The 12500-nt window shown below is 40.8% G+C and overlaps 1 protein-coding gene across 1 annotated transcript in view; it reads right to left on the bottom strand.

Moving 5' to 3' along the window:
* LOC137197538 (glutamate dehydrogenase, mitochondrial-like) overlaps window positions 1-12500 on the bottom strand; it is a 33091-nt gene that overhangs the window by 1869 nt on the left and 18722 nt on the right. The window contains exons 4-11 of the mRNA XM_067611032.1: window positions 11999-12062; window positions 11828-11922; window positions 7487-7666; window positions 5990-6127; window positions 4007-4144; window positions 2995-3075; window positions 2753-2876; window positions 2418-2509 (exon numbers count right to left, since the gene is read on the bottom strand). Coding sequence (XP_067467133.1) covers window positions 2418-2509; window positions 2753-2876; window positions 2995-3075; window positions 4007-4144; window positions 5990-6127; window positions 7487-7666; window positions 11828-11922; window positions 11999-12062 — 912 coding nt within the window. The remainder of the gene's footprint in view (window positions 1-2417; window positions 2510-2752; window positions 2877-2994; window positions 3076-4006; window positions 4145-5989; window positions 6128-7486; window positions 7667-11827; window positions 11923-11998; window positions 12063-12500) is intronic.

Here is a 12500-nt window from a genome sequence, read left to right as displayed (position 1 = left end):
GTTACACCACAGAAGAAGTACAACTAAGGCTGTAGGATAAATTGTAGTAATAGTAGTACTTGAATGGATAGTAGTACTACTAGTAGTTGTTGTACAAGTTAAAGTAGTGATGAAAGTTTATTTGTCCAGCAGCTTCAAATGAAACAAAACAAGCATCAAATGTAAAAGAAACACGAGAAATGAAAAAAGTTCAAGTATAAAATTAAAGCTGGAAGCAGCGTTGAACGGGCCCTCGCACGTCCACGCACGTCGTGCCGCGGTGCAGTCGAAGGTCTTCTGTCACGAGCATGTAGATGTTTTCAGACCCGGCTGATTTCAGACAGTGCAAGAAGGAGATAAACATCACTTCCTTTGTCCACTGTTTTTTGTTGCTGGGGCTGCTGGGGCTGCTTCGCTGCGATTTCGTAGGGGGCGCTATTCATCCAGTTTGCATCACTGATGGAATATTGTCATGTAGACGTGTTCAGGCCGGGACTCTTATCAAACATGTAAAGTTTGGTGCAGACTGGAGCATTTACAATAAAGTTATAGCAACTTCCTCTGTCATGGCGAAACATCAAATCTCAACGGTGTGAGGATGAGAGTTTTCTGCAGGGTGAGACATGTCTGTCTCGCTCACACCTGTCTGTCTCGCTCACACCTGTCTGTCTCGCTCACACCTGTCTGTCTCGTTCACACCTGTCTGTCTCGCTCACACCTGTCTGTCTCGTTCACACCTGTGGCATCAAAATCATGCAAGTTTTGGGTCCATTCACTTGAATTTCAATTAGTAAACAAAACTCTTGATGAGTTTGTGTGTAAAACAAATTAATTTCCTAATTTTCATCAAGTCTATTTTTAGAAAAGTAAAGACGTTTAACCCACATGACCTGGTCCCCCCCTCTCAGTTGGAGAGGAGAATGTCACTCTTCTTGTGAAATAGCCTCATAAATCCCATGACTTTGGCCAAATCCTACATTAAAAATCACAGTTTTTGTAGTAAAATTCGTGGTGAATCCATTGATGCAGGTTTGAAAGTGGTCAGACTTATAGTTTAGACGTCAGAACCATTTTTTTAACACAAAGTTCATGCCCAGAGATTGCCTCCCCATTGGTTTACATTGTAAGGTTTGATGTGGCACTGAAACTTTCAGGGCTTATTAAATCCAAACCGTTCGAGTTATTACAAAGTTTTTAACAACTTTTGTTCAGCACAGTGTCATAAGTCATGTATTCAAGTTTGAAGCTGATACCATTAACACCCTCAGAGGAGATAGTGTTTGTTCAGGGTCCAAAATTGGCACAAAGTCGTACTTTCATGGGAGAATTGCAGACTTCCTGTTGGATTTAGGTCAGGGTTGTCAGCGTAGGATTTGTAGGTCTTGGTGAGATGAATAATTGAGTTTTGGTTTGATCTCTCTACGACATTCCTACGGGCCGGGGCGGCCATATTCGTTACATAGGTGGCGCTCTCGAGCACATTTTGGGGGTTAATTTTTACATTTTATCAAATTTTTCACCAGATCTGATGTGCGTGCCAAATTTGGTGAGTTTTTGAGCATGTTTAGGGGGTCAAATTTAGGGCTGAAGTGGCGTAATAATAAAGAAACAAACAACAAACAAACACGAAATACAAAAGGGTTTTCGTCTCTTTAGGGCTCAGACCCCAAAAACATCAACAACAACAGAATACAAGTTACAGAGCAGCTACAGTATCAGTAGTATCTGTAGTAGTATCAGTAGTATCAGTAGTAGTATCAGTAGTACCAGTCGTAGCAGGCCTAGTATCAATAGTATCAGTAGTATCAGTAGTATCAGTAGTAGTATCAGTAGTACCAGTCGTAGTATCAGTAGTATCAGTCGTGGTATCTGTAGTATCGGTAGTATCTGTAGTATCAGACATAGTATCAGTGGTATCAGTAGTATCAGTTGTAGTAGTCGTAGTATCGGTAGTAGTATCAGTAGTAGTATCAATAGTATCAGTAGTACCAGTCGTAGTAGTCGTAGTATCAGTCGTAGTAGTCGTAGTATCAGTAGTATCAGTCGTGGTATCTGTAGTATTGGTAGTATCTGTAGTATCAGACATAGTATCAGTAGTATCAGTAGTATCAGTCGTAGTAGTCGTAGTATTGGTAGTAGTATCAGTAGTAGTATCAATAGTATCAGTAGTATCAGTCGTAGTAGTAGTAGTATCAGTAGTAGTATCAGTAGTAGTATCAATAGTATCAGTAGTATCAGTAGTATCAGTCGTAGTAGTCGTAGTATCAGTAGTAGTATCAGTAGTAGTATCAGTAGTAGTATCAATAGTATCAGTAGTATCAGTAGTATCAGTCGTAGTAGTAGTAGTATCAGTAGTATCAGTCGTAGTAGTCGTAGTATCAGTAGTATCAGTCGTAGTATCAGTAGTAGTATCAGTCGTAGTATCAGTGTGTACTCACAGAGATCCTGGCCTGGAACTCAGAGGTTGGGACGACAGGAATTGAGCCGCCATGTTTTCCAAACTTCCTCTCTAAACTCTCCTGAACCGACACTGAAGGAGGAAGGAGGAAGGGTGAGGGGGGGGGGGGGGGGGGGTCACATGATCTTCTTAACATGGATGATAAACTGAACAAACTCGAGACCATGTGATATGACAGAAAGCTCCAGAAAAGTTACTAAAGAGACCTTGTAGTAAAAATGTTTTAAGCTAAAGGATGAACATCATCATTGATTGATGATGATTGATCAGGTGTTTTCAATCACTTAAATCAATGACGGTGGCGTTCAGACTCACTGAGCAGGTGGTAGTTCGAGTCTCTCTCGTACTTGAAGGTCAGTCGACCGTAACTGACATGATTGAGATTCTTCAGCCACTCGAAGTAGGAGACGGTGACCCCGCCGGCGTTCAGATACATGTCCTGACAGAAGGCAGAGTGAAGCTTGTTACACAGTTCAGAGTGATGCAGAACTTCCATCCACCTTATACTATATATCTGTTGGTTAATGAACTCTTCACTGACAGACGGGACGACTGACCGGGATCACCATGATGTTTCTCTCCAGGAAGATGCGGTCGGCCTCAGGCGTGGTCGGCCCGTTCGCTCCCTCCGCGATGATCTGAAAGCATCGGTGGCTTAGACTGTACCATCTTTTACCAGAGTGTCTGCACCTTATCAATCATTTTATGTAATTTTAAGTAACTCATCACTCCCTCCAGGGTTTCACTTTTTGTGATTATTAGGGACAAAATGTTTGATTTTGCAGCAGTTTTTCTCAAAAATAGTGATCCAGTTTGTGATGTTTTATGTCTCCTTTTGTGGTGAAATTGCAGGAATTTGAGAAAAATTACAAGCAAAGTAAAATAAAGTGATTAATTTAAACTGCTACCAGTGAAGAGTCGTATGTAATGACCTCCTGGATAAAAAGCATCCTCTATATTTCAGCTCTAATGTTTAATGTATTTTCTGAACATGAGAACCATGAGGACTCAACGTTCTATAAAACAGAAAATACTGTACTTGAGTTCCATTTATAACCTTTATTAAATAAACTTTCAGCTCAACATCAGCAGCAAATAAAATCATCAATAATGTTATTAAAATAAATCTAGTTTGATGTTTATGTTTGAGGCAGATTATGTCTCCTGACTCACTGAATCAAACCTCATCTGGGAACATTTGGAAACATTTGGAAACATTTGGGAACATTTGGGAACATTTGGAAACATTTGGGAATAGTTTTGCTCGTCTATGGCATCGTGTTTGTTGGCAGGTGAGATTTGTGCATCTTCCACCTGAATGACGTCAGTTATCACGGCACCAAACGCCACGATTGGTCCAAACCACAAGCAGCTGCTGATTTGAACAACATGTGGAAAAGTTGCTGTAATTACAGTTTCCTGACTGACTGATTTACAGAGCAGATACGCGCGCTGTAGGAGACAAACAAAGTCTGTAAAATGTCATTATTTTACTGGAGAAATGATGACTGTTCATTGATGATCAATTAATCGATCGTGTGTGTGTGTGTGTGTGTGTGTGTGTGAAACCTTGGCCTTGATCTTGTGTGCGTTGCTCTTGGTCAGCTGCTTCTCGCTGGCGGCAGGTATCAGGATGTCACAGTCGGCCTCCAGGATGCTTCCTTCATACGGCGTCGAGTTCGGGAAGCCCACGATGGTCCCGTTGGCCTGGAGACAATCAACCAATCAGGTTTAAGCCTGCTGTTTACAGTTCACTCCCTCCTCTGATTGGTTTATATGTGAGTTGCTAAACACAGCTACATTCAGACATTAACATGGTTTGAATTATAAAAACTGAAAAACATCCAGATGAAAAATTTAAATTATTTTCTGGTTTAATTTATTGAAAACATTTAAATATATTCATAAAAATCAACATATAGGTCAATGTAAGTATTCATCTTACACTGGTTTAAAGCTGAAACAATGAATAGATTAGTCGACTAATCAATCAACAATAAAAGGACTGGCAACTATTTTGAGTTGCTTTTTAAGCTTCTTAATTGTGAGGATTTATGGTTTTTATTTATAAAATATGATAATAAATTCAGGTTTTTGGGCTCCGGACTATTGCTCGAACAAAACAAGACATTAACAATTTACAGTTTCATTTAGCAGACACTTTTATTCAAAGCGACGTACATCTGAGAGCTGATAAGTTCAGTTCTGAGAGGACGTAGGTGCCAACAGGCAGCACAGAAGTGATGCATAGAAGTCCATCAGGTGCAGAGGTGTTCATGAAAGAGCTGGGTCTGTAGTCTTTTCTTAAAGACTGAGAGGGACTCTGCAGATCGAACAGAGTTTGGTAACTCGTTCCACCACCGGGGAACTACAGAGGAGAAGAGTCTAGCTGGTGACTCAGGGCCCTGTTGTGGTACCAGGCGCCTTTCATTGGCAGAGCGTAGTGAGCAGGAGGGAGTGTAGACCTGAATGAGGGAGTTCAGGTAGGCAGGAGCTGTTTTAGTTGCTGTTCTGTAAGCGAGTGTCAGGGTTTTGAATTTGATGCGGGCAGCAACTGGGAGCCAGTGGAGGGAGATGAACAGCGGGGTGACGTGTGCTGTTTTGAGCTGGTTGAAGACCAGACGCGCCGCCGCGTTCTGGATCATCTGCAGAGGTTTGAATATACATGCGGGGAGGCCTGCCAGTAAGGAACTGCAGTAGTTGATGTGTGATATTACGAGAGCCTGGACCAGGAGTTGTGCTGCACGCTCAGACAAGAAGGGTCTGATCTTCCTGATGTTGTACAGGGCGAATCGACACGATCGAGCGACTGAGGCCACGTGAACTTCAAAGGTTAGTTGGTCATCAATCATAACACCCAAGTGTCAGGCAGACTTTGTGGGCATGAGTTGGATTGATTCTAGCTGGATGCTGATGCTTTGTTGTATGGAGGGACTGGCTGGGATGACAAGGAGCTCAGTCTTAGCGAGGTTAAGCTGAAGGTGACGTTCTTCATCCATGCTGATATATCTGTAAGGCATGACGAGATCTGAGCTGAGACTATGTGGTCTTCCAGTGGGAACGACAGGAAGAGCTGAGTATCATCAGCATAGCAATGGTACGAGAAATCATGAGAGTGGATTATTGCACCAAGTTAGGTGGTGTGTAATGAGAAGAGAAGGGGACCAAGCACTGACCCTTGAGGATCCCTTAACCCCTGTGGATAATCTGTGCGGTTTGGACCCTTGGAGGTAGGACATGAACCAGCGGAGGGCGCATCTGAGGACTGACCAGCAGATCCAGCTGAATGCAGTGAGTCCGTAACTGACAGGAGTGCAGTCTTGGTAGAGTGACCTTGCTTAAAGCCAGACTGATTCGAGTCGTACAGGTTGTTCTCAGAAAGGAATTCAGAGACTTGGTTAAAGACTGTGCGCTCAAGTATTTTTGACAGGAAGGGCAGGAGTGAAACCGTCCTGAACACCATCACCTTTGGCTTTGTAGTTCTATTTATGAATTTATCACCAGTACTGACCAGTTTGTAGTTCTGTTTGTTAATTTATCACCAGTACTGACCAGTTTGTAGTCCTCCAGCTCCTTTGGGTCAATGCCGTTGGGGTTCCAGATGCTTCCGTCCATTTCTCCAACTCCGACACACTTTGCTCCAAAGCGATGAAGGTATCTCATGGAGTGAAGACCCACATTACCAAAACCCTGCAGACATAAAGAGGTCACATCATAACCTGAGAACATAAATTACCCCAAAGTGAAATCTGGTGTTCGTAAAAAACAAAACAAACAAACAAAAAAACAAAAGAAAAAAATCAACTGCGGACAATACAGAACAGGTAAAATTAATATTTAGATATTAGCTCAAGCAGCTAACATTAGCCTCTTATGTTGATCTGTGAGACTAGTGTTAATCAAATGTCCTGTCAGTCTTTAATACTAATCTTAGCACAAGCAGCTAACAGTTTGTCATGTCTGTTGAACTCCAGTTAGCACAAACAGCTAACATTAGCTTGTCATGTCTGTGATACTTCAGTTAGCACAAGCAGCTAACATTAGCTTGTTATGTCTGTGATACTTCAGTTAGCACAAGCAGCTAACATTAGCTTGTTATGTCTGTTAAACTTCAGTTAGCACCAGGAGCTAACATTAGCTTGTTATGTTTGTTAAACTTCAGTTAGCACAAGCAGCTAACATTAGCTTGTTATATCTGTTAAACGTCAGTTAGCACAAGCAGCTAACATTAGCTTGTTATGTCTGTTAAACTTCAGTTAGCACAAGCAGCTAACATTAGCTTGTTATATCTGTTAAACGTCAGTTAGCACAAGCAGCTAACATTAGCTTGTTATATCTGTTAAACTTCAGTTAGCACCAGGAGCTAACATTAGCTTGTTATGTCTGTTAAACTTCAGCTAGCAAAACCAGCTAACACCAGTGTTTAATATTAAAACGTCAGATGACAGCTGACAGTGAACACTGGCCTGATGCTGATCTCAGAGACTCTCAGCGGAAAACAAAGATGGAAGTCTGTCTCATGATTAAAGTCTTGATGTTTCTGTGTTGTTGGTCACAGGGACTGAAACTGGAGTAAACTTGTGGCTTCAGATGAGTCACTGCGGAGGATTTTAGGGCTGAAAGACGGAAAGAGTGACTTTAATATTTCTGAGTATCTGCAGCTGAATATAATCTGCAGAGCTGTGTGCTGTGTTCAGGTCTCTCAAAACCAACAAATACTGAGAGGGAAACATTATTAAAATTACAGTCTATAACTCCCAGATTAACTCCTAATATCTTCACAGTGTTTATTACTTTATTTACATCTTCACAGTGTTTATTGTGTTTCCTGACATGCTGACGTGCTCTCAGCCTCTACAGTTCATTTTGCTGTGTGTTGACTGCTTCACACCATCAGTGTGGTTTAATATATTTTTATAAGGAGCTCAGCTCTGCAGTTTAGTGCAGACGGTGGAATCAGCAGTCAGAGTGAAGCTTCATACAGCACAGACAAACAGAAACAGTACAATAAGTTTCCCTCCTGCAGGGGAGGAAGAGGACTGAGTGTACCTGGATGACGAAGGTCTTGTCCTGGAAGCCAGGACTCATCCCCAGCTGGCTCATGTAGGACGCCTCGTTGATGAAGTTCTCGATGCCGTGGAAAACCCCTCGGCCTGTGGCGGAGATGCGACCGTGGATTCCTCCCTGGCTGATGGGCTTCCCAGTGACGCAGGCGTGAGCGTTGATGTCCTGCAGACATCAGAGACAGAAGAAGAAGATGATGATGAAGAGATGATTCGTTAAACATCCCGACAGACACTTTCATCCTTTATTTCTTCAGATCCTCAGTTATATCTCGAGGAATATGAAACTCTTCCTCTAATGGCTGTAAAGATTACACCAAGTCTCACATCTGTACACGTACATTCATCAGTCTCACATCTGTACACGTACATTCATCAGTCTCACATCTGTACACGTACATTCATCAGTCCAACATCTGTACACGTACATTCATCAGTCTCACATCTGTACACGTACATTCATCAGTCCAACATCTGTACACGTATATTCATCAGTCCAACATCTGTACACGTACATTCATCAGTCCAACATCTGTACACGTATATTCATCAGTCCAACATCTGTACACGTACATTCATCAGTCTCACATCTGTACACGTACATTCATCAGTCTCACATCTGTACACGTACATTCATCAGTCCAACATCTGTACACGTACATTCATCAGTCCAACATCTGTACACGTATATTCATCAGTCCAACATCTGTACACGTACATTCATCAGTCTCACATCTGTACACGTACATTCATCAGTCCAACATCTGTACACGTACATTCATCAGTCCAACATCTGTACACGTACATTCATCAGTCCAACATCTGTACACGTACATTCATCAGTCTCACATCTGTACACGTACATTCATCAGTCTCACATCTGTACACGTACATTCATCAGTCCAACATCTGTACACGTACATTCATCAGTCCAACATCTGTACACGTACATTCATCAGTCTCACATCTGTACACGTACATTCATCAGTCTCACATCTGTACACGTACATTCATCAGTCCAACATCTGTACACGTACATTCATCAGTCTCACATCTGTACACGTACATTCATCAGTCCAACATCTGTACATGTACATTCATCAGTCTCACATCTGTACACGTACATTCATCAGTCCAACATCTGTACACGTACATTCATCAGTCTCACATCTGTACACGTACATTCATCAGTCCAACATCTGTACACGTACATTCATCAGTCCAACATCTGTACACGTACATTCATCAGTCCAACATCTGTACACGTACATTCATCAGTCCAACATCTGTACACGTACATTCATCAGTCCAACATCTGTACACGTACATTCATCAGTCCAACATCTGTACACGTACATTCATCAGTCTCACATCTGTACACGTACATTCATCAGTCCAACATCTGTACACGTACATTCATCAGTCTCACATCTGTACACGTACATTCATCAGTCTCACATCTGTACACGTACATTCATCAGTCCAACATCTGTACACGTACATTCATCAGTCCAACATCTGTACACGTACATTCATCAGTCCAACATCTGTACACGTACATTCATCAGTCCAACATCTGTACACGTATATTCATCAGTCCAACATCTGTACACGTACATTCATCAGTCTCACATCTGTACACGTACATTCATCAGTCTCACATCTGTACACGTACATTCATCAGTCCAACATCTGTACACGTACATTCATCAGTCCAACATCTGTACACGTACATTCATCAGTCCAACATCTGTACACGTATATTCATCAGTCCAACATCTGTACACGTACATTCATCAGTCTCACATCTGTACACGTACATTCATCAGTCTCACATCTGTACACGTACATTCATCAGTCCAACATCTGTACACGTACATTCATCAGTCTCACATCTGTACACGTATATTCATCAGTCCAACATCTGTACACGTACATTCATCAGTCCAACATCTGTACACGTACATTCATCAGTCTCACATCTGTACACGTACATTCATCAGTCCAACATCTGTACACGTACATTCATCAGTCTCACATCTGTACACGTACATTCATCAGTCCAACATCTGTACATGTACATTCATCAGTCCAACATCTGTACACGTACATTCATCAGTCCAACATCTGTACACGTACATTCATCAGTCTCACATCTGTACACGTACATTCATCAGTCTCACATCTGTACACGTATATTCATCAGTCCAACATCTGTACACGTACATTCATCAGTCTCACATCTGTACACGTACATTCATCAGTCTCACATCTGTACACGTACATTCATCAGTCCAACATCTGTACACGTACATTCATCAGTCCAACATCTGTACACGTACATTCATCAGTCCAACATCTGTACACGTACATTCATCAGTCTCACATCTGTACACGTATATTCATCAGTCCAACATCTGTACACGTATATTCATCAGTCCAACATCTGTACACGTATATTCATCAGTCCAACATCTGTACACGTACATTCATCAGTCCAACATCTGTACACGTACATTCATCAGTCCAACATCTGTACACGTATATTCATCAGTCCAACATCTGTACACGTACATTCATCAGTCTCACATCTGTACACGTATATTCATCAGTCTCACATCTGTACATGTACATTCATCAGTCCAACATCTGTACACGTACATTCATCAGTCCAACATCTGTACACGTACATTCATCAGTCTCACATCTGTACACGTATATTCATCAGTCCAACATCTGTACACGTACATTCATCAGTCTCACATCTGTACACGTATATTCATCAGTCTCACATCTGTACACGTACATTCATCAGTCCAACATCTGTACACGTACATTCATCAGTCCAACATCTGCACACGTACATTCATCAGTCTCACATCTGTACACGTATATTCATCAGTCTCACATCTGTACACGTACATTCATCAGTCTCACATCTGTACACGTATATTCATCAGTCCAACATCTGTACACGTATATTCATCAGTCCAACATCTGTACACGTATATTCATCAGTCTCACATCTGTACACGTATATTCATCAGTCCAACATCTGTACACGTATATTCATCAGTCTCACATCTGTACATGTATAATCATCAGTCTCACATCTGTACATGTACATTCATCAGTCTCACATCTGTACACGTATATTCATCAGTCTCACATCTGTACACGTATATTCATCAGTCTCACATCTGTACATGTATAATCATCAGTCTCACATCTGTACACGTATATTCATCAGTCTCACATCTGTACATGTATAATCATCAGTCTCACATCTGTACATGTACATTCATCAGTCTCACATCTGTACACGTACATTCATCAGTCTCACATCTGTACATGTATAATCATCAGTCTCACATCTGTACACGTATATTCATCAGTCCAACATCTGTACACGTATAATCATCGTCAGGATTTTTGGCAACAGGTGCTAAGAATGAATCTCGGCTAATTCCAAAATATTAACATAAACAGTTCAAAGACTTGCAAACATTCGGAACTATAAAATTATTTAACTTAGCTTTTTGGTACAAACAAAAGGAAGATCTAACATTGATTCATAATCCAGATTTTTACCTTCCAAAGCTCTAAAAGAGACTCTTTAACCCATCCTGTGATAATACAACAGATTAGCGAGTGCTAATCCACTCTTTGTTATGGGAAACTGAAGGTTTTGTAATTTCATTCTGCTGCAATTTTTTTCCAAACAAAAATGTACAAATATCATTATGTATTGATTTAAACAGTTAAGGGGGATACAGGCAGGTAGAACCTGTACTGTAATCTGTACACTTATTGATCTGTACTGAATCAATAAGTGAGGAAGGACATTCATTAATATTATGGCAGAGTAAAGATAAAGTTAGATTCAACCTTCTCTGAAAGTCTGGTTTCATTTTGGTCACAACAGGTAAAAAATGTAGTTTAGTTATATCAGACAGTTTAGCAGAGGTCATTAAATCCATTATGAAAATATTCAGAGAAACACGTACTGCTACTCTTTCTGAGGGATATAATTTATCTTATATCAAGAACAAACACATGAAATTCTTCAATGATCTTGATTAGTGCTGCTAAAGATTTGGATGGATTATACATGAATAAAAGTACATCATCTGCAAATAAAAATATAAAATAGATATATATATATATATAGATAGATAGACAGATATAGATAAATAAGATATATAGATATATACCTATATATCTATAGATATAGATATATATATAGATAGATAGATTGATAGATATAGATAGGTATAGATATATAGATTAATAGATAGATGCTGATAGATGCTGCTGACAGACTCACGTAGTGTCCCATAGTGGTGGCGAAGGTGTCAGCGATCCAGGACATCTCCCTCTCTCCGGTGCTCATATCCGGAGCAGGAACATCGATACCGGGCCCTGCAGAACCACACCAACAGCTGATCAGACTGTTTATGACGTATATATTCAGATCTTCATGAAGTTAATTTCTCACCGATGAAGCCTTTCTTGGCGAGCTCGATGGTGAACCTGCGGGTGATTTTCTCCAGCTCCGTGTCCTAAAAACAGACAAACAGACTCCAATTAAAACTTGTGAACACATTAAGCCTTCCTGCTTGTTTTTAATTACCTTCATTTACAGTCTCATACATGTTAAACATCACTGTGTTAAAGTTTGTGTCGATATAGCAGCGACACAATTCTGTGTTAATGTTGTTCTGAGCCAATTTTATTGTTATTTTCTATTATTGACCCAAACTAAAGCCTGTTATAATCTGCTCTACTCTACATGTCAGGGTTTGTTATTGATTGTTAATAACTTGAATGTCTCTGGAACGTCATCTGCACATCGTTTTGTATCACAAACAATAAATCTGAGACAGTTTGTAGCTGAAGCTCACAGTCACAGAGGGCTAAAGGTAACCTGATGTTGCGTCGGAGCTTTTCAATGTGATTCCTGGAACCCCTGCATGTGAAAAGGTCAGAGGTCAGCAGGC

This window comes from Thunnus thynnus, chromosome 14 (assembly GCF_963924715.1).
Source record: "Thunnus thynnus chromosome 14, fThuThy2.1, whole genome shotgun sequence".
In the NCBI taxonomy this organism is placed as follows: domain Eukaryota; kingdom Metazoa; phylum Chordata; class Actinopteri; order Scombriformes; family Scombridae; genus Thunnus; species Thunnus thynnus.
The sequence above is the reverse complement of the archived record's forward strand: the minus strand, read 5'-3'. Positions and strand labels throughout refer to the sequence as shown.